We start from the raw sequence: 21,074 nt of genomic DNA, 5'->3' as shown, positions 1-21,074 counted from the left end.
GATGTGCTTGGCTATCTGTGCTTCTGGAAGTACAGGGAAATGGGAGGTCATCCATCCCTGATTCCTTTAGAGCCTGGAGATTTCAGTCACAAAACTTGCATACCTGTGTTTTTCAACAGACTAATTTCTGGATGAGGCTCATCTCGAGCACTGGAGTCTGGCCAGGGGCATGGTAGCAACCGTGGAGTGTAGAGGTTTTTGCTACTGGGGCTCTGTTTGGGTGCATTCTGGGCTCACCCACCAAATAATAGTGGTGGGAAGGTGCAATGGTGGTGGGATTAGCCATTGGTATATTGGATGTCTAAGTCATCACGAACAGCTTTGTAAAACACAGTATTTATAAAGTGTGAGTGGAAAGCAAGAGCCAGGGTGGGGAAGTGATACTGTATTGCACCATCAGCTGGCCTGTGAGACCACAGATGGATTCTTAGGCAGACCTAAAACTTGGACAGTCAAAAAAAAAATTAAGGGGCTGGAGCAATAGCACAGCAGGTAGGGCATTTGCCTTGCACACGGCCGACCCGGGTTCTATTCCTAGCATCCCATCTGGTCCCCTGGGCACTGCCAGGTGTGACCCAAAAAGAAAAAAAGAATAAGAAAGTTAAAAAATTAATTAAATTATTTTTCATTAAAAACATTTTTAATTGAATTATCATGAGATACACAGTTACAAAGTTGTTCATGATTGGGTTTTAGTCATCCAGTATCCATCTCTTCACCAGTTTACATTTCCCACCACCAATGTCCCCAGTTTCCTTCCCATCCCCACAGCCTGCCTCTTTGGCAGATGCTCCTCTCTCTCTCTCTCTCTCTCCCTCTCTCATTTTCCTTTTTTTCTTCCTTTTTTCCCTTTTATTTTTTTGATAAAAACCATACATCCTTCTTATTGTTAAGTCATAAAGAGGTATCAAAATTAAAAGCAAAAATTACAGGGCAAGACTTAACATAACTACTAGGAGCGTCAAAGGAAGTGAAAATGGGACTAGGCACAGGGCAATATGAATTAATGAACATGGGAAGGACAAGGATGGGAAGAACAGTGAGCATGTGCTGAAGATACTAGGGGAGAGGATCTGGTGTTGATCTTAGACAAGCGCCTAGATAAAGAAATAATGGGACAAGATTTCTAAACCCCGCTATGTGCTTAAGAGTCATCCTCGTCATTGGCGCTGTCTCTGTCATCCTCTCCTTCCTCAGCCTCTTTTTCATCATCCTTGATCAACTCCAGCTGGTCTCCCCCCCAATCTTCATTATCATCATCATCGAGCAGGTCCCCCTCCTCAGCAGAGTCATCTGCACCCCCCTCAGATTCCATCTTAACATTAGTCTCATCCTTCTTCAGGGAGCTGCTGCTCTGCTCCTCTTCTGATTTGTCATTCTTCTTCTCTACTGCTTGTTTGCTTTGTTCCTTTTCTATTTTTTCCAGGTTTTCCAGAAGAGAATCTACTTTTTGTTTTATCTGGGTCAATTCCTTCTTGATAGCCTGGATATCATCTCCTTTCAACTTTCCAGACTTGGAAGATCCTCTCTGTCCACTCTTAGAATTGAAGCCACTTTTGCCCCTTCGTGAGGTGTTTCCTGATACACGCTGGCGTTTTGAGGGCACTACAGCCTGAGCAATAGGGGGAGGAAGAGGAACACGTGCTGGATAACTGTACATCCTGTCATAATCCCGTTGAAAGTCATAGTCCAAATCAAAAGAGGAGCTGAGTAGAGGGGACGGAGAAGGGTGTTCTGGTACTGACCCGTACATCTCCGCTGCAGATCGTTTCACACCTGCTTTTCCTCGGTTCACTTTTGGCTCTGCAGCCAGATTAATGTCTAAAACCTGGCCAGCAATCATTCTGCCATCCTCTCCTGCCACAGCAGCACGGGCATTTCTCTCATTAACATACTGAACAAAGACAAAGCCCTTATGAACAGAGCAGCCAACAATTTTGCCATATTTTGAGAAGATTGCCTCCACATCAGACTTCTTGACCACCAGAGTATTCAGATTCCCAATGAATACACGGGAACTCATGGAGCGAGGGTCTGTCTTGTTGGTGACATTGCTGGCCATTATCTTTGATGATTAAGTTCCTCACGTAGTCAGAAAGAATGTAGCTGAAGATCAAAAAAATCTCACAAAAGGGGAGGGAGAAGAGATTCGATTCTGAATCTCCTAATCCTGGGTTCTACGTGGAGAAGTCGACTGCTGCTCGAGGTGGGAAATGTCTCAACCGCTCCTTTTTTTCCTTTTATTGTTTATTGTTGCCTTTAATTTAGAAGTTGTTTGGGGATTGTTATTTCTTCCTCCCCCCCACTCCCCCCCTTTTTTTTTTTTGTCTAACTCAACTAAAGGCATTCCTACTTATACATCCCTCAACTGGCATTTTTTCCTTATGCCTTTGCAATCCGATTAAAAAAAAATATATGTCCTCCCCCTGTACTGTTCTGTCTCCTGTTAAACTGAAAATTGTGTAGTGCTATAAATATTCACTGGCAAATTAATTGTACAGTCTTTAGATGGCTACGAAGCAGCTTTTTTTTTGCTTTTGAGGGCTGCACCTAGCAGTACTCAGGAACTCCCAGTGGTTATTTTTTTCTTTTACTTTTTTTTTTCTTTTTGGGTCACACCCAGCAATGCTCAGGGGTTACTCCTGGCTCTGTACTCAGGAATTACTCCTGGCAGTGTTCAGGGGACCATATGGGATGCCAGGGATTGAACCCGGGTCAGCTGTGTGCAAGACAAATACTCTACCCACTGTACTATCGCTCCGGCCCCTCCCAGTGGCTCCGAGAAACAGTGTGGTGCTAAGGTTCGAACCTTGGGCTCCTGCATGCAGAGCACACAGCCTGGCCCTTTGAGCCATCTCCCACCCCCTAGCCAGGTGGTCATAGTTTTAATCTGGAAGGTGTCAGTGATTAAATTCTTTAATGAGGTTTAAAGAAATGGAATGCAATTTTACATATCAACAAAAAGTACATGTGCTGTCAGTTTCTCCAGTTTAACATAAAACACATGAAATTTCCCTTAAATCTAAAAAAAAAAATCATCGGGCTCTATATCTCATGGGTGGAGGTTCTGCAGCAGTTCATTTGTTTTCCACAGTGAGGAATTAAAATTATGCCCTAATTAAGCTCGAATTCTTTACCTATGCCAAATAAAGGAAACATGAGTTTCTATCAAGTTCCTACTTTGTCATTTAGTCTTTGTTATGGGCTGGCATTTTATGTCCCAAATTTTTGTTTGTTTTTGGACCATACCTAGCTGGGCTCAGGATTTGCTCCTGGCAGGCCCGGGGAAATATATGCAGAGCTGGGGATTGGACCCAGGCTAGACACATGCCAGGCAAGTACGTGTCCACTGGACCTAGGTCCCTAGGGTCCAAATTTCTGTTGGAACTAACCTGATGTTACATAAAGTGAACAATCCCACCCTCCACTGGTACCCAGGGGTGGGGTGGAGGGCAGCAGCACCCTAGACTATAATTTAGGGTGCTATTTCCTAGCAGATGCTGAGATTTTATTTTCTGAAAAGGGGGCAATAAGTTTGCAAATCTCTGCCTCTGCTTTCTCAGTTTGACTGTATCACTGTCATCCCGCACCTCGGGGTGGGGGCAGGTTGAGTTTCCCTCCCCACCCAAAGCAGAACACCAGCAGCCAAAACCCTCCAGAACCCAGCTGCAGCCACGCTCAAGGCCACTTTCCACACGCTCAGACGAGCCTCACGCATGAAGGGACCGACAGAGGATGCAGGACCCGTAGCTGAGATCTCCAAGCCTGCTCAGATCGGGATTGGGCCTCCTCCACCCAGATTCCTAGTTTTCCAGTAGCTTGGCAGTCACACCCATAAACTGCCCCCCAGCACCATGTAATCTTCGTGCGGGGGCAGGAGATTCTGCATATAGTTTGACTGTATTTGGAGAAAAGGTCTCTGACAAGGAGGTCTTTAGGATAGGCCCCAATCCTATACAACTGGCCTGAAAATTTAAACCCCAGACATGCATGCTGAAAAGCAAGAGAATGTGAGGACGTGGCAAGAAAGCGGCTGTCCCTAATGTCATCTAATCATCAGCAATATGAAATGGTTCCTTTGTAACGGGTTGGACTTTGGGGGGACCATAATAGGGTTAAAGTTTGTAGTGACGTGTAATTTCTGGCTGTACTTTCCCTGGACTTTATACAGAAATTCAAAGCTGCGAGGCCGCTGCCATGGCCGTGCGACCTAATGTCATTTAATCATAACCAATATGAAATGGTTCCTTCTTAACTGGTCGGACTTTGGTGGGAAATCCTAACAAGAATAGTAAGTCTCTTGCTGAAATATTGAAGGCAATCAAAGTGGTAGCCATCTCTATAGACTGAACTAAGCCATATCCCCACACCGGCTGAGAAGAAATATCCTTCTTTCTCGGGAAGAAATGCGGCGTGGCGTTAACCATAGTATGATGTCCATTAAGCTGACACGGACCTGGTGGCGTGGGAATGGAATACAAGGGAATAAATTATTATGTACTTGGAACAGTGGGGCGCTGGTGGAACCTCGAGCAGGGGCCGATACCAGCATATTACTTTTGGTTCCAGAAACTGTTGGCAGACATTCTTCCAGACTACCAACTAAGCCAGAGCCCCACGCCGGCTGATGACGGGAAATAACCATCTTTTTCGTTTTTTTTTTTTTTCCCCCTTTGTCAAGCAGCGTGGTGATTACTAAACAGGCGTGAACTCGGTGGCACGGGACGAGGCGGGAGGGAGAAAATAGAAAAGTTATGTAACAAACAGCGGGACTTAATATCTCTACATTCTCAGCAATGGAGAGCTATCAAATGCTTCCTTGACAGTAGGACTGTCTTTTCTTTTTTGGGGGGAAACCCTAGCAACAATAGTGAGTTATGTGTTGAAACATGGAATGTAACCAAGATAAAGCGTAAACAAAGTGAAATTTATCACTTTCAAGGGCGGGGACTGGGGAGGCGGGAGGGGGCGGGAGGTATAATGGGGTGGTTGGTGATGGAATATGGGCACTGGTGAAGGGAAGGGTGTTTGAGTATTGTATAACTGACATAATCCTGAGAGAACTATGTAACCCTCCACATGGTGATTCAATAAACTTTATTAAAAAAAAAAAGCGGCTGTCTGGATGCCAAGGCAAGAGGCCTCACAAGAAATGGAGTCTGCCAACACATTGGTCTTAAACATGTAACCTTCAGAACTGGACAAAATGAACTCATTCTGTAAGTCACCCCATTTTGGTATTTTGTGGCTGCCTCCAGAAGCAAACACCATTCCAATAACTCAGCCAGTTAGGTAGAATTCTTTTTTATAAGTTGGGCTATGTGAGTAGCCTAAGATCATAGACTCCATATTTCATGCTTTCTTTGGGCCAGAGAGATAGTATAGTGGGTAGGGTGCTTGCCTGGCTCATAGCTGACTCGGGTTCCATCTCTGGCACTGCATAAGGTCCCCTGAGCCTGCCAGAAATAATCCCTGAGCTCAGAACCAGGAATAAAACCCTGATCGCCGACGGGAGTGCCTCTCCCCTTTACCCCCAACAAATAAAACAAAGCTCATGCTTTCTCCTATCCTTTCTGTCCTTGAATTATGTGCTGAAAAACATCACCAAGAAACCATCTAGTTTATCAGAACTATGTTTGTTTCCGTGACACCTGTGAGCATGCTGGCCCCAACTTACAGCCCCACAGCTGAGCCTGTTGGGCCTCCCAGAAATTCAAAGGCCCCAGCACTAAAGTTGGCAAACTGATGTTTTCACTGAATAAGCCAAGAGTGCATCTGGGAAGCAGAAGCAAGGAATTTGAAGCGTTGCTGTATGTATGTTTTTTGACTTCCACTCACTGTCTCCCAAGAAGGCAGGTTTTAAAAATAAGCAGAATCCCATATGTGGCAGATGTGCCTGCTCTGGAGTTAGATGCCAGCTCAAGTTTAAGTTTTGTGTCCTTTTCAGTTGTTCCATCAAAGCCAATCTGAGTTACTCTGTCTGGGAAACTGGGCCTGGAGTTAAGGTTAGCAGTGATAGGGGCTGGAAGGAATCATTGTTGAGTGCACAGGTATGTTCCCTGTCAGAAACAGCAGGTGCCTGAAAGTAGGATAGTCTCATGGTCAGGGGAGGGGTTGGAGAGAGAGGACAGCAGATTACCTGGAGTGAGGCTGACCTGGGTTTGATCCCTTCAAACCCACAAGCCTTCATATGGTCCTCTGGACCCGTTTGAGTGATCCCTGAGCACAGAGCCAGGAGTAAGCTCTAAACAGTGCTGGGTGTGGGCAGAACAACAACAACAACAACAAAACCACTGAGGGCCACTGCTTCCAGGTTCTGAACTTTCTGCATGTTATACACGTTATGCATGTTAATGTGGGGGGAATCTGGGGACCACACAGATCTACTATTGAAAAGGTACTTAAAGGTGAAGATGCAAGTGTGTGATACTGAGAACTTCCTGAGAAGCCATAAAGGGGGGGAGGGGAAACAATGCATCATGTGGCCAGGTATTTGGCTTCCTGCATCTGATTCCTCACTTGCACCATCTTTCATGCTTTGTCCAGACCTTAGGCTTCTGACTCACCTGTGACATGTGTACTTTCCTGAAGGGTCAGCAGCAAGAAGGCTGCGTACGTGTGAAGACATTTGAAGGGCTGGAGAGATAGATAGTACAGCGGGTATGGCTTGCCTTACATGCAGACAACCCAAGTTCTAACCCTGGCACCCCATATGGTCCCCCAAACACCGCCAGGAGTGATCCCTGAGTGTAGAGCCAGGACTAAGCCCTGAGCATCACTGGATATGACCTGCCCTCCCCACACCCTGCCCCCACAAATAAGACATTTAAAAATTACCTCCTTATCTTCCCTTCCTCAACGTCTGCTTTCTTCCTTTGAGCAGGTGAATTTAGAAAAAGCTCTGAGCTGGCTGTGTTCCTTTCTTTCTCACCTCAGGAAAGGGGTTCAATCAGGAGGAAACTCCACTTTTCAGGAGTAACTGATTCATTTCCCTCAGAAGTCCTTTCCTGCCTCTAAGTTCTAGCTGATGAAAGACTTGTTGAATTGGTGAGAGTCGTTAAGCATGACAGAATTTCTTGGGTAGTGCTCCAAGTGGACTGGAGTGATAGCACAGCGGGTAGGGTATTTGCCTTGCACGCAGCTGACCTGGGTTTGATTCCTCTGTCTCTCTAGGAGAGCCTGGCAAGCTACCGAGAGTATCCCGCCCACACGGCAGAGCCTGGCAAGCTACCCTTGGCATATTCGATATGCCAAAAACAGTAACAACAAGTCTTACAATGGAGATGTTACTAGAGCAAATCGATGAATAACAGGACGACAGTGCTACAGTGTGCTACAGTGCTCCAAGCTGGGGTGTGGCCATAAGAATACCGAGGGTTTAGGAAACTAGCCTATTTGCTCTTCTTTCTGTCCCTTGAAACCTCAGCTCCTGAATATTTTCTTTCTGCACTTCCTTCTTTCCCCCATTTCCCATAATGGAGTTGGGCAGGAGAAAGAACCTATTCCGCCAAATTCCTAACTTGCCATGTATGATGGAAATTCGCTCCTCTTGGCCAAGGAGGACAGTGGGGCATTACTGCCTCCTGCTCTGAAGCCAACAAACATTTTCTCTGCATTTCCCTGGGTCCCACCTACACCTTTAAGTCAGGGGTTACAGCCTGTGTCTCAACCTTTTCCTGACCCGGTGGTTCTCTAATGAATTTGCTTCCTTCCTGCAGCCCCCCTGGGCCACCAGTTGGTCCCCTAGTCACATGTCATGCCACCCTGCCCATGTATGTGATTTTCACCTGCAGCCCCCAGAGGCTGTCGAACTCCCGGGTGAGAGGTACTAATGGAGAGCAGTGGCTTCAGTGCAGAACCGACCAACCCCACCTGCCACCTTTGCATCTGTGTGAGCTGAGGGCAGTCAGTACCTTGGTTCTGGGATGGCTCCCTAGCTCTCTGAGATGGGAATAAACACACCTCCGCTCGGCGGAGTCTAGCCAGCATTCCCTCCACAGAGTCATGAGAGCTGGCTTCGGTTCCTCGGGATGGAATGCCGCTCCTTCCGCCCCTTCCCTCCCCACCTCGTCCCACATGCAGATCGTCAGCAATTTCCCCGAAGAGGCAGCATCGGGGCCAAACCAGGAGATTTGGGCTCTCAGCTGGATTTTACATAGAAACAAGATCTCCCGGAATTGTGATTAAGTGGAACTAGGAATGTATTGGACTGAGATTCTGGCCAGGCCTACCGTTTATCTAGGAGCTCACTCTATTGCCGGCTCTCATGGTCTTGGGCCCTGCACAGGAACATTTGCACTGTCACTAGCTGCTCTTAAAGGCTTCTTCCAGCCTGAAAGTGTTTTGTTGCTTGTTATCCCCCCACCCAGAGCAGAGAGTCCACTTCAGCTACCACCCCACTGTGTCTTTGCTTTATCCATGGTTTAGAGGCCCTTATCTGTCTCAGGAGGAGACCCATTTTAGCGGAAGAATAATAATTAAAAGCGTTTGTGTGAAATTTCATGGGGACAAAGAGACTATCTGACTTCATAAAAAAGAGAATAAAGAAGAATCTGTTCCAGAAGTTTTGAGTCTCCCAAAGAGTGTTTTTTGGTGGGGTGGGGTGGGGTGGGGTCTGGGGGTGGAATGGGTGAGTTTGCTCAGGGGCTACTCCCAGTGCTGTATTTGCGGGTCATGCCCAGCAGTGCCAGGAGATCATACACTGCCTGGGGGATGGATTCACTGTTCAATCAATGCAAGGCAAAGGCCTGACCCCTGTCCAATCTCCTAGAAAATGCCTCACGTGACTGACGAACATTATTCCCTCCTGGGTCCACCAAATCCACCGGGCTGTGTATTCTCATGATTGTGAGTTAATTCTCTCAACCACCAGTGATGCACCAAATTGCTTCTCAGAATATTCTCTTCAGTCCATAAGATGCTGGTTTCATGCCAAGGGGGCTGATGGCATTGGGAAATGAATCATAGCACTCAGGTTCCAATCTATTTTCCTAGAGCAAAGGATTTCTGGAGGAAAATTTCTTTTTGTATCTGTTTCCTTCCCCACAAGACAGCCAGGACCGTGACCCTTAGCTCAAGATCTTAGGTTGAGGCTGGACTGGAGTGATAGTACATGGGTAAGGCACTTGCCTGGAATGTAGCTGACCCTGCTTTGACCTCCAGCATCTCATATGGTCTCCGAGTACAGCCTGGAATGATTCCTGAATATAGAACCAGGAGTAACCCCTAAGTGTTGCCCGGTGTGGTCCAAAAACCAAAATAAATAAATAAATAAACAAAGATCTTAGGTTAAAGCTGTTATGAGCACCAAGGGGAAGGCCAGGAAGACGCAAATGCTTGTGTTAACTTCTTTGGGGGTGAGGGCACGGCAACCCCCAAGGGAAACATTTCCCTTTACCTGTCAGTGCTAAAGGGCTTTGTCCTCAGGAGCACGTGGGGCTAATACCCCCCACCCCCCACCCTGGCCCCGCTTGCATCCCCCCCTGCATTTCCTGATGATCACACCCAGTGGCTGTCTTTAGGCAGCACAAACTGGACCTTGATGAACAATGAGAGCTTGAATATTTTATAACTTATTTTCCAATTCTGCTTAAGGATTCAGTAAGCCCAGTAGCGGGAAGTGACAGTGCCAGTGAGGCATAGAATTGAAGAGAAAACCTGAAGAGAACTTTAAGGTGCTTGAGGGATCAGAGATAGTACAGCAGCTAGGGCACTTTCCTGCATGCACTGGCCTGGTTTGATCCCTGGCACCCGGTATGGTTCAACTGAGCACTGCCAGGAGTGACCCCTGAGCACCGCAGAGTGTGGCCTCAACACCCTCCTCTCGCCCCTCCCCCAAGTATAAACCTTTTGGGACTGATTCCCTCCTCTTCATACTCTGCCACCGGCTGGCCTAAATTGCCTTCAGGCAGTAATCGGTGTCCTGCCGAACTCTTTGCATCTGCACCAGCGACCGGAAGGAAGGTGCGTTCATGCGTAGCCTGGGAAGGGATTCCAGAAACTTCAGCAGGGGGACAAACTCCCCCTCAAAGGCAGCTTAGCCATCGGAAAGACGTTCTTCCCATGAGAGCCGGAGTCACGCTTCCGGCCAGGGTCTGGTCTTCAGAACAGAACAGAGGGGTTTCCTGCCTCTTGATCTGGGTTTTAGGTGATGCAGCAAAGTTCTGCCCCAGTGAGAAGCGGAGACATGTCAGCCCTCTCGTGAGCAGGTGGCAGTGCGGCTGGCGAGGAGATGGGTGGGCGGTGTCCAGCCTTGGACGCCTGGACCCGTCCTGCCTCTCCCCTCCCTCCACGGCCTCTCCAGCCCGAGCTGCGCGCTATGGCCTCTAGGTGGCGCTTCAGCGTCGCGAGTGGCCGCGCCCGGCGCCACCTGGGCCGAGGCGCAGGCGTCTCCTTATGTAAGAGCATCTGGGGGACTCCAGCTCCGCTACTGCGCCACAAAGGAAAGAAGCCGCCGTTGTGGCCCCCGCAAGCAGGAGTTCAGTCAAGGTCAGGGCGAGGGTCGGGCTGCAAGAGCAGCTGGTCTCGGGCTCCCTAGGGCAGGTTGAGACGCAGCGCGGGTCGGCCAGTCTGCTGCAGGCGGGAGCATCCTGGGCTGCAGCCCTTCGAGCCGGGCGGCTCCGAGCTCGGCTTCCCCAGCCCTGCCAGGTTCCAGTCCCAGCCAGCGGCTCGGCAGAACCCCGCCTCCTCGCCCACACCTCATCTTCACCCCAGGTTCGGTGTTTACCAAGCACTCTCTCCTGTGTGAGCTAATTCGTTGCTCACACACGGCCAAGGACGGTCACGTACTCCCGAAGCCCCCAGAGCCATGTGCGTCTGAAGGGCCCTTTAAAAGGTTTTTCCCTCTGGGGCTTCATTACCAGCAGAGAATCCCTTGGAGGTCGGGATGGTAACGCTTGCATTCGACTTCCTGATATCTCATCTTCACGCATGGCACTTGGCACGAAGGAGGGGCTCAACAAAGACCTACTGAGCGTTTGCAGATATAAACACCCACTCAAGGGATGGCACAGTCCTCTCTGTGCTCCCCAGGCTCTTAGAACCAGAATACTCCATCAAGGAGCTTTTCAGTCCCCAAATATTTTGCTTCCTATTAAAGGGACCAAGGCAGAGTGACGGAGTGTTTGTTTACTGCTCACGGTGGAAACTGTCTTCTGGCCGGTGCCTGGATGGGGCCTGGGCTGCTCTGGAGGGAGATTAGAGGACCTGGGGAAGGGTGGTCATAGGAGGGAAAGGTGTCCTCGGAGGTCTTCCTCCCAAGTATGGGGGATCCCTGTCCGCAAGTACCCCCCACCCCACCCCAAGATTCCATCTATTCAAACCATCATTCACTAGAAAAAGGCCTTGGGATTTAAAGCTCTATCCAGTTAATATCCACCCTGCCCACTTAGTCCTGAATTTGCACTTTCTTCATTGTTTTCTCTGCAAGGAAACTACAAAGGTTCAAATCTCACCCACCCCCACTGCCTGGAAACTGGCCTGGTACAAGTACAAGTCCTGTGAATTTTTTTTGGAGGGGGGTGGTGGTGCTAACCCAGGAGCACTCAGAGGTAAGTCATGGTCCTATGCTTAGGAGTGATCCCTCATGGTGCTCGAAGTAGTATAGGGAGTTGGGGATTCCAGTGGGTTAACAGGATGTAAGGCAAGAGATTTAACCCCTGTACAATCTCATTGGTCTGGTTTTACGTCTTTTGAGTGATGATAAGTATTTAACTCATAGAACTGTGGGGCTTTAGGGCATGTGTATTGTGTGTGTATGTGTGTGTGATCTAATTCAATATTAGAATTGAATTAGAATAGTCACTGGCAGTGCATCAAAGGACTAGGCAGACTCTTGCTCATCTCTCCAGGTTCACCCTATGGGGGCAACTGAAGATTCTGTAGAATTCCCTGAATTCCTGCTTCTTGTTGCCTGTTTGCCACCTCCCCCCCCCCCCCCCCGCCCCAATTCCCTTTCGTTAGTGCTTTTGAGCCATACCCGACTGAGCTTAGTCTTGGCTTTGTACTCAGGAATCCTTCCTGGCTGGCGGACCCATAATACAGTTCCGGGAGTGAACTGGATTCAGCCCTATGCTAGGTGAGCTTTTACCCTCTGGACTATCTCTCTGGCTCCCATTGCTCTTTTGAGACTTAGAACAGAGAAAGAACTTGAAGCTTGGTTTCCTGCTCATCAGAGGAGATGCGTCTCCTTGGTCTAGTTTAGCTGCCCGGTGACTTCGGCAGGGGCTTTGGGGCTTCCTGCTCTAGAATGATGCTCTGGACTGGTGGAGGACCACAGCCCAGGCCGGCAGGGACCAGACGGTGGATAACAACAGCATTGAGGCATGCACGTGTGTAGACTACAAGGCCTCTATGGAATTCACACTCATCCCTTAAGACCTACTGACTAAGCATGAAAATCACCAAGGAAATATGATCAGCTTGAGAAGAAGGAGGGGGAGGAGGAGGAGGAGGGGAGAAACCAGAGCCAGCTGCTATCTGACGGAAGATACTGGTCTTTCCACGGCCCATGGTTCCATCGGCTCAAGCCAAGCTCAAGTCTCGATGCTAGGTCCTCTTCAATTACCATCTGCCCAGAGATGGGCCTTTTCTAAGAGCTGTTTGACGTTTGTCTGCTGCCTCTCATGGGTTGTCCTTTGTGGCAAAGTAGCAGCCAGCTCACCAGGCACTTCTGTGGCCTTTGGTGGCACATAGAGTTGGAGGCTCACAATCCCCAGGACAGTTCTGGGTGGAAACTTCCTTGACCCTGGCCACCTTACTCCAATTCTTCTGCCAAATTAGACGCCTAATAGATCCTCACCCACAACCCAGATCCATGGCCTGAAAGGCTCAGGGTAGATAGCAGGTAACCAAAGCTGACTCTCTTCAAGGTTCCAGAAGGGAGTTGAAATAGAAACTCAACAGAACTTTTCTAGTAAACACATTAGCTATTTAATCAATGAGGTCACTGATGCTAAGTGGGACCATCTCAGCTGGCATGCCACCTTTGAAGGAGGCCTAACACCCACCTGGGCAATTGTGTGGAGGGTTCTGAATCTCCATCACAGCTGGGCCTCAGGAACAAGTGACAGGGCCAACCCCAGTGCCTGGCTGGGTGGCAGAAAAGGGAAATATCTCAGGAGAGCTGCATGTTTACCTGCTTGAGTTGCAAATGAAGTAAAGCTGTTACTTGGAAGATGGAGAAACAAGATGGTGGAACAGCCTACTACTCTCTACTTTCTCTCTCTCTCTCTCTCTCTCTCTCTCTCTCTCTCTCTCTCTCTCTCTCTCTCTCTCCTCTCTCTCTCTCTCTCTCTCTCTATCTATCTATCTCTCTCTGGACCTCCCAAGCAGTGTGCAGGTGCATGCAAGTGCCAGGGCCTGAACCCAGGTCTTTGAACATGCAAGATGTGTGCCTCTGAGGTGTGCCTCTGCCCTACTTCACCACCTCCCTACTATTCTCTTTGAAGTAAGTTTTGACCTTGAGCAGCTCAACTCTTTTTTATTTTTTATTTTTAGCTTTTTGGGTCACACCCGGTGATGCACAGGGGATACTCCTGGCTCTGCACTCAGGAATTACTTCTGGCAGTGCTTGGGGGACCATATGGGATGCTGGGGATTGAACCCGGGTCGGCCCTACCCGCTGTGCTATCGCTCCAGCCCCAAGCAGCTCAACTCTTGAGGAATAGGTGGTACCAGTTCCAAAAGGAAGGGTAAGAAGGATAGGGCGGGGACTGAGGAGAATCCTAGTTCCATATCTCTGGACCTTGGGCTGTGTTCAGAACCAGTCAGATGGACAGGGCATTTTGGACGGCTGTTCAGACCCCAGAGCAGAGTCAGACACTGATCAGCAGATGGCAGAATGCAGCATTTTTTCAGCTGCGTTCCATGAATCACTTAGGAGCTGTGCGGTATTTGGGGCTGTGTGGGGAGAGGGTGCTCACAGCATTCCCATTTGAGAAATTCTTTGTAGAAAAGGAAAATAGTCAACAGGGAGGAGGGATGTTGGACCTTGGGTGGGGAGTGCGTGTGGTATTGTAGCCCCAAAACACATTTATACTCTTGTCAACGATGGATTATTCCCTCAGAAAAAATTCAAGACAGCTGTAGCCCAGTCTTTGGGTATGAGAGGTTATGGAAATGGAATGTAATAAGCTAGGAGGACAAATTACCAGTGGCTGGACCCAGCTCTGGAAGCCTAGGCTGAGGCATCGGACTTGCTGGGGAGGCCAGGAGAACTGTGGGCTGGGGCCCGGGTGAGACCAGGGCTGGGTTTAGGAAAACAGCTTTGTCTACCCCAAAGAAAAGACCGAATGAGGAGAGACGGCAGACAGAGGCTTAGCGAGGAAGCTGCAATGTGGTTCAGACAAGAGAACTGGAACTTAACCCCTCCCCCACCCCTCTTCCCCACCCCACTCCCATCTCCAAAGCTAGGGCAGTAGGCAGTAGCAAAGGGAATAGGGAACAAAGCGTCTCCTCTCAGGTCAAAACCAGGACAACACAGCACTCAAGGCTGGACTGTGGGTTTTGCTGAAGGCTCTGCCCAGCCTTCTCCATAACTCTCAGGGCAAGCCTGGGAGGGAAGATGCTGAAATGAGGAATCACCATAACCACTTCCAGGCAGGCTAATCCAGGGCAGGCCCTGGGGTGCCTAGCAGCCAAACCCGCTCTCGTGGGGCTCTTAGGGACATGCAGCCACCTGCTGACCCCCGCCCAGGCAAGCGCAGTTCAGGTCCCCTTGGTGTCCCATGAGTCTGTGGCCCCTGAACCCTGGGCCACACCCAGCAATACTTAGGGGTTATTTCTGACTCTGTGCTCAGGGCATCATCTGCAGTGCTGGAATTTGAACCAGGATCTGCCACAGACAAGAAAAGGGCTTTAACCCCTGAGCCATTTCTCCAGGCTCAACATGCTGGATTCGCCTGTACCCACAGCGGCACCTTCCAGAGGCACCCTTGCTGGTCGACTGAGGAGCGGACCTGGCTGACATTGCAGAGAGGCTGCAGGCAGGAAGCACTGGTCAGAGAGCCTTGGTGTCATTGCCAGTCCAGAGATGGGCCCGCTGTGCCAAGAGCTGGTGGGCTTATCACACTAGGGAGAAAGTGACGTTCCATGACAAGAACCATCCAGAAAACTCCAAGTCCCTGGGAGCCCCAGAGTGATGATGTATGTCTGACAATGCTTCCCAGGTGCTGACCCACCTGCGTCTTGATCACTGACTATACCCTCACTGTTGTAGCCCCTTGAAAGCTTCCTTTGAACCCCAGCACCCAACATACCACAGGCACCTCTTACTGACATCTCTGGGGCAGCCTGGGCAGTGCATGAAGAAGCAGGAATGCAGGGCTGTGTGGGGTGGAACGAAGATGTGGCAGACCAAGGCTGGAGAAGGAGTGTATCCAGCACCCTGGACCGCCTGCCTGTGTTCATCTCCTCCACCATGCCTGCCTGATCTTGGCCTGGGGCTCATGTCATGAGTTGCTTGTTGGATGAAAATGAATGAGTCACTAGAGAAGGGAACACCAAGTAAAATGTGGTCGGAGGTCATGCGGGGGAAGGGTGATGCATGCCGAATGTAGACTAGAGACTGAACACAATGGACACTCAACACCTTTATTGCAAACCACAACACCTAATTAGAGAGAGAGAACAAAAGGGAATACCCTGCCACAGTGGCAGTGTGGGGTGGGGGGAGATGGGATTGGGGAGGGTAGGAGGGCTGCTGGGTTTACTGGTGGTAGAGAATGGGCACTGGTGAAGGGATGGGTTCTCGAGCTTTGTATGGGGGAAACATGAGCACAAAAATGTATAAATCTGTAACTGTACCCTCACAGTGATTCACTAATTAAAAATAAATAAATAAATAAATAAAAAGAAAATGAATGAGTCGCTTCTCTGCCTCTGAACAGGAGCCAAGCCCACGGAGGGGCCCAGGTAAGTCAGCTCTAAGCAGAGGATGCAGGATTCAGATTAGTTCATGCGGGGTGTAGGGCTGAAGCATTTATCAATCTGCCTTGCCTGGATACAGCTGAATCCTGCCTCTTTTTTTTTTAATTTTATTTTTTATAGAATCCCGGTAAGCTACCGAGAGTATTGCGCCCGCATGGCAGAGCCTGGCAAGCTACCTGTGGCGTATTGGATATGCCAAACACAGTAACAATAAGTCTCACAATGAGAGACGTTATTGGCGCCTGCTTAAACAAATCGATGAGCAATGGAAATCGATAGAATCACTGTGAGATACAGTTACAAAGTTTTCATATTTGATCCACCACCAAACCCCCCTGCATACCCCCCCTCCCACTCCCCCCCTCTGCCTGTGTGGCAGACAATTTCCACTTTACTCTTTCCTTACTTTGATTACATTCAATTTTCAACAGGAATCTCACTATAATTATTTGGAGGTTTTCCTTCAACAATCAGACATGTTGGATGGCATCATTACATCATTAGATTGTATGTTTTCATTTTTCAGGAAAGGTGTGGTTTGGAGATGTCCCACTCCCGCACCCAGGAGCCATGTTAGTAGAAGCTCAGTGTCACCGGGGCTCCATCTGGAGAAGGCGTGAATCCTGCCTCTTGTTTGCAGACTTGTCTCACTTCATTATCTCCTGCCTCTCAACTGCTGTAGGCAGATAGGTAGGGGGGCCCTGGAAATGTACTTTGGGGGAATAATAAAATTTTTTTTTTTTTTTGCTTTTTGGGTCACACCCGGCGATGCACAGGGGTTACTCCTGGCTTTACACTCAGGAATCACCCTTGACGGTGCTCAGGAGACCATATGGGATGCTGGGAATCGAACCCGGGTTGGCCGCGTGCAAGGCAAACGCCCTACCCGCTGTGCTATCACTCCAGCCCCAAATAATAAAATTTAAGAGGAGATTTCTTAACCTGTAAATATTGCCCAAGGGCATGAAGACCATGTCCTTTGAGAGACAGATCCTAAGCTCTTTGAGGAGAAGTGGAGGCACCATTCAGATGCAGAAATCCAAGACCCCACCCAGAGAAGGATGAAGCCCTCAGCAAAGGAGAATCTATGAGATGATAAAGAGATCATCAACTGTGCAAGGGATGAGATTATGAGAAGATGAGAAGACCATCACTGTGATCATTGTGCACATCTTTCCTGTGACAACACCCAGATGAACTTTTTTTGTGTGCAAAACTTCAGAAAAAAAAATTTGGAAGAACTGTGTAAAATTTCCTGCCGAGAGCCATTTGAGGCTCGCTCTCCAACTCCATGTTCTCCTGTGAACATGCATCTCGCTTGCTGGTCTGTTTCTTTGCTTGCCCTTCTGCACTCCGGAGAAGATTGTGTTCTCACTTGGATGCACACTTCTCACTTTCCTCCTCTCACATCTTTCTAAATAGGTTTCAGGAAAAACTATCATGTTTCACCATTTCTCCTCCTGGAATTATTTTCTGTAATGGAAAGTCAACAGATCTGGAATGCCTATGCCTCGGTTAGGACTGACCTGATCTAGCAGGCATTTCCCTGAACGCTGGTGGCCAAGGAGGTAGGTCAGTCAGAGAGGTGGACAGTCTTTTCTCACTCTACCTCCATTGCTCTATACCAAGCCACTGACAAGGCAACCACAAGTCCATGTCAATAGATACCCAATAGATATCTCAATGTTGATCCGGCCATGGGCAAAGTGTCAGTAATGCAGAGGACCAGTTTGATGGTGGACTATAGGTACATCCATCTGAAATGTCTGTCCCATGGCTTCTTGTGACCTAGTTAAAAGCACATTGAAATTTGGAAGGAATTTGCTGGGAATTCTGTCTCTCTTCTGGCATGTTCATGTTTCTAAGACCATCTTCTCTGAAAACAAAACTGGGAAAATGATTATCAGGCAGAGATTCTTTGACCCTGCACAAGGCTGAGTCATCTAGGGTAACCCAGAGCAGGGTGGGTGAGCCCAGCACCTGCCCAAACAGAACCTAGGCAGCTGAAAACCTCCACACTCCACAATTGCCGCTATGCTCCTGGCCAACTCCACTGCTTGGGACAATCCTCATCCAGAAACTAATCTATTGAAAAACACAGGTATTCAGGTTTTGTAGCTAAAATCTCCAGTTTTCACAGAGTCGGGGTCCTTCCCTCCATCTCTCTGTATTTCTGGAAACCAGGCAATCATGTACACACCCCAAAGCTGCCATCCAGTTAAAAATTTAACTCCACGGGGCTAGAGTGATAGCACAGCGGGGAGGGCGTTTGCCTTGCACGCGGCCGACCCGGGTTCGATTCCCAGCATCCCATATGGTCCCCCAAGCACCGCCAGGATTAATTCCTGAGTGCAGAGCCAGGAGTAATTACCCCGGTGCATTACTGGGTGTGACCCAAAAGCATAAATAAATAAACAAACAAACAAACAAACAAACAAATAAATAAATAACTCCAGCTGTATTATGCTGTCGAAAATTCTGCACTTCCTGGGGCAACATCTCAAACTCTACACAGTAATAAACCGGGAGTAGCACACTAGATTGGATGGAATGTAATGCAGAAGGCAACCAATCTTAATTAACAAAATATAAACACAGAGGGCTTAACCTGTAACAACATTTTAGTAGTCTCTTATACAAGGGTTTAATGGCTCCAAGGTGAGATATAACAATCTCCACTAATTTTCTTCGAAGGAAACATTTTTGACCATTTGTTTAGCAAATTATTTATAACAAACAATATAAAATAAATTATGGGATCAAACTTAAAGGATGGTTGGGAAAATTGGAAATAATGGTGGTGGGATTGGTGTTGGAATATTGAATATCTGTAACAAATCATTATGAACAACTCTGTAAACCATATATAAGGTGTTTACATAAAGTAAAAGGGGAAAATAAAATTTAAATTTAAAATGATAATCATTCCTAGCTTTCCTGGAGGTGCTCCCCACCCCCCACCCCTAGTAACTAAGTGAACTCACCCTGGCTCACTCCTCCTCTTTCTGCTTGTTTTTGGGCCCCACTCTGCAGTGTTTAGGGCTTACTCTTGGCTCTGCACTTAGTGATCACTCCCAGCAGTGCTCAGGGTAGCTAGGGATGTATTCCAGGTTGACTGTGTACCAGTCAAATGCCCTACTCCAGCCCCTCAGCCCTCCTCTTCTATCAGACCCAAAAGCCGAGTAGCCAGTGTGAAGGTGGTGAGCTAGAGAGAGAACCTGGGGAGTTTCTTGCCTTGCACCTGCCGAACCCAGGCTTGATCTCCAGCACCCTACCTGGTCTCCAAGCACTGCGAAGAGTGATACCTTGAGCACAAAGCTGGGAGTAAACCCCACGTCCCCCTGGATGTGTCCCCAAAACAAAAAACAAAACAGAGTGGAGGTGGTCCGAGGACAAGGCTGAGGCTCGAGCCACAGTGATGAAATACCCCAATCACTTGAGAGAGGCCTTTGTCCTTGACCTGGTGGGCCACTTTGTATATGAGCTTTGGATACTCCTCAAGTGGGGACCCCAAGAGAGGGGAGCAGGAATGACTGCCTGGGGAAGGGCCCTCTCTCACCTCGTTCTCTGCCATTGGCCTAAATGGATCTTAAATACATTCAATATTTGATTTTACAATAAACAAACACATCCATAGGTTTATAAATGTTATTGTTGAGGGTAATGCTAGGCTTTTATTATTTTTTTAAAGTGAGTTAATTGAAAGAAGTAGATAACCATTAAATTGGCATGATGAGAAATAAGAATCATGATAGTGGCTTATGACTCTTGGAGGTTTGGGAAAGTAGCTCTAATAAGCAGGCTGGTGGTTTGTCAGTGCTGTTCATTTTTTATTTTGCCATACTTGCAAGAGCTCAGGGGCTATTTCTGGCTTTGTGCTCCAGAGTGATCCCTGGCACTGCTCAGGGAACCAATGTGGTACCAAGTATTCGAACCAGGGCAGGGCTTGTTGCAGCTGTGCAAAGCAAGTGCCTCCCTTCCTGTCCTATCTCTCTAACACTCCTATTTTTCTTCTTGCCTCTCTAGCTCTTCTTTTTCCTACTGGGCCTAGCAGATAGGGGACATTACTTGCAGAAGTACAAGTACTAGGGACTGGGCCCCACCTTGGAACACAGGGGCTGCTCCCTGGCTCGGTGTCCCTGGCTCAGTCCATCACATCTGGGGCGGTTACCACGTGGTGTTGAGGATTGAACCCAGTTGACCACAGAGTGGTCAAGGCAAGAGTCTTAACCCCGGTGGCGTCTCTGTGACCCTTACCTGTAGGAATCTTGAGCAGAAGTCCCATAGCTCTGTTGGCAGAGCCAAACCTGGTTCTTACCTTGGGGAGGTGGGACTTTTCAGTTCAGACTCATCCCCCACAAAGGAGGAGTGTTCAAAGGGCTGAAGTCAGCATCCTGACAGATGGCCACCACAGGACTGATCCCAGTTGAAGAGAATGGGCCACAGGGGGCTTCTTTGTTGAGACTTCCCAGAAAGAATCTTCCTCATTCATAAGAGAAAGCCTCTTTTCCTCCAGACCTTGTGATTTGTTGATGTGGTGTGTGGAGTGCAATAAATCATTTTGGCAGAAGGGAAATCAGCCTGAAAATGAAGCCAAAACCCAGAGGAGGGAAGAGCTAAGGGCAGAGCAGAGAAAAGAGAAGAGGCCTAAGTTGGCTCTGGAGCCAGATGGCCCCTGGATTTCCAGAACTCATCTTCATCAAGGCAGTTATGATCATGTGGACAAAAAAAAAATCACTCGGGGCCAAAGGTATTTGGGGGCTCATGAGTTCAGTCCCCCACACCACAAAAGGCAAGGAAATCAGTGAGAAGACCTGGGCTCCAGCCCCATTTCTGCATGTACATCTCTTAACAACAACAAAAAAAATCTTTCATTTCAGAACCACAATTTCTTCCTTTTTCTTTTTTTTTTTAAATTTTTTATTAATGAATCACTATGAGGTACAATTACACTTATGAACTTTCATGTTTGCATTTCATTTATATCCCTCCACCAATGCCCATTCTCCTCAATCAATGTTCCCAGTATCCCTCCCACCATCCCCACCCCAACCCCCACCACCCCACCCTGCCTCTGTGGCAGGGCATTCCCTTTTGTTCTCTCTCCTGTTGGATGTTGTAGTTTGCAATAGAGGTATTTATTGAGT

General features: G+C 48.3%; 2 protein-coding genes across 2 annotated transcripts; one reads left to right on the top strand and one right to left on the bottom strand.

Annotated features, from left to right (window-relative positions):
* Positions 1 to 103: 103 nt before the first annotated feature.
* Positions 104 to 4,906, bottom strand: LOC101540580 (heterogeneous nuclear ribonucleoproteins C1/C2-like). The gene is made up of 2 exons (XM_012934433.2): positions 1,746 to 4,906; positions 104 to 1,706 (listed from the first exon to the last, which is right to left on the bottom strand). The coding sequence occupies exons 1-2, from the start codon at positions 2,060 to 2,062 to the stop codon at positions 1,145 to 1,147; spliced, it is 879 nt and encodes a 292-aa protein (XP_012789887.2). The 5' UTR covers positions 2,063 to 4,906; the 3' UTR covers positions 104 to 1,144.
* Positions 4,907 to 7,831: 2,925 nt separating this feature from the next.
* LOC129404978 (uncharacterized) lies at positions 7,832 to 15,627 on the top strand. The gene is made up of 6 exons (XM_055139926.1): positions 7,832 to 7,891; positions 9,908 to 9,963; positions 10,443 to 10,713; positions 11,429 to 11,549; positions 12,010 to 12,076; positions 14,799 to 15,627. The coding sequence occupies exons 1-6, from the start codon at positions 7,832 to 7,834 to the stop codon at positions 15,082 to 15,084; spliced, it is 861 nt and encodes a 286-aa protein (XP_054995901.1). The 3' UTR covers positions 15,085 to 15,627.
* Positions 15,628 to 21,074: the final 5,447 nt, after the last annotated feature.

The sequence above is a fragment of the Sorex araneus genome, chromosome 5, assembly GCF_027595985.1.
Source record: "Sorex araneus isolate mSorAra2 chromosome 5, mSorAra2.pri, whole genome shotgun sequence".
Classification (NCBI taxonomy): domain Eukaryota; kingdom Metazoa; phylum Chordata; class Mammalia; order Eulipotyphla; family Soricidae; genus Sorex; species Sorex araneus.
This window is presented reverse-complemented; position numbering and strand designations above follow the sequence as displayed.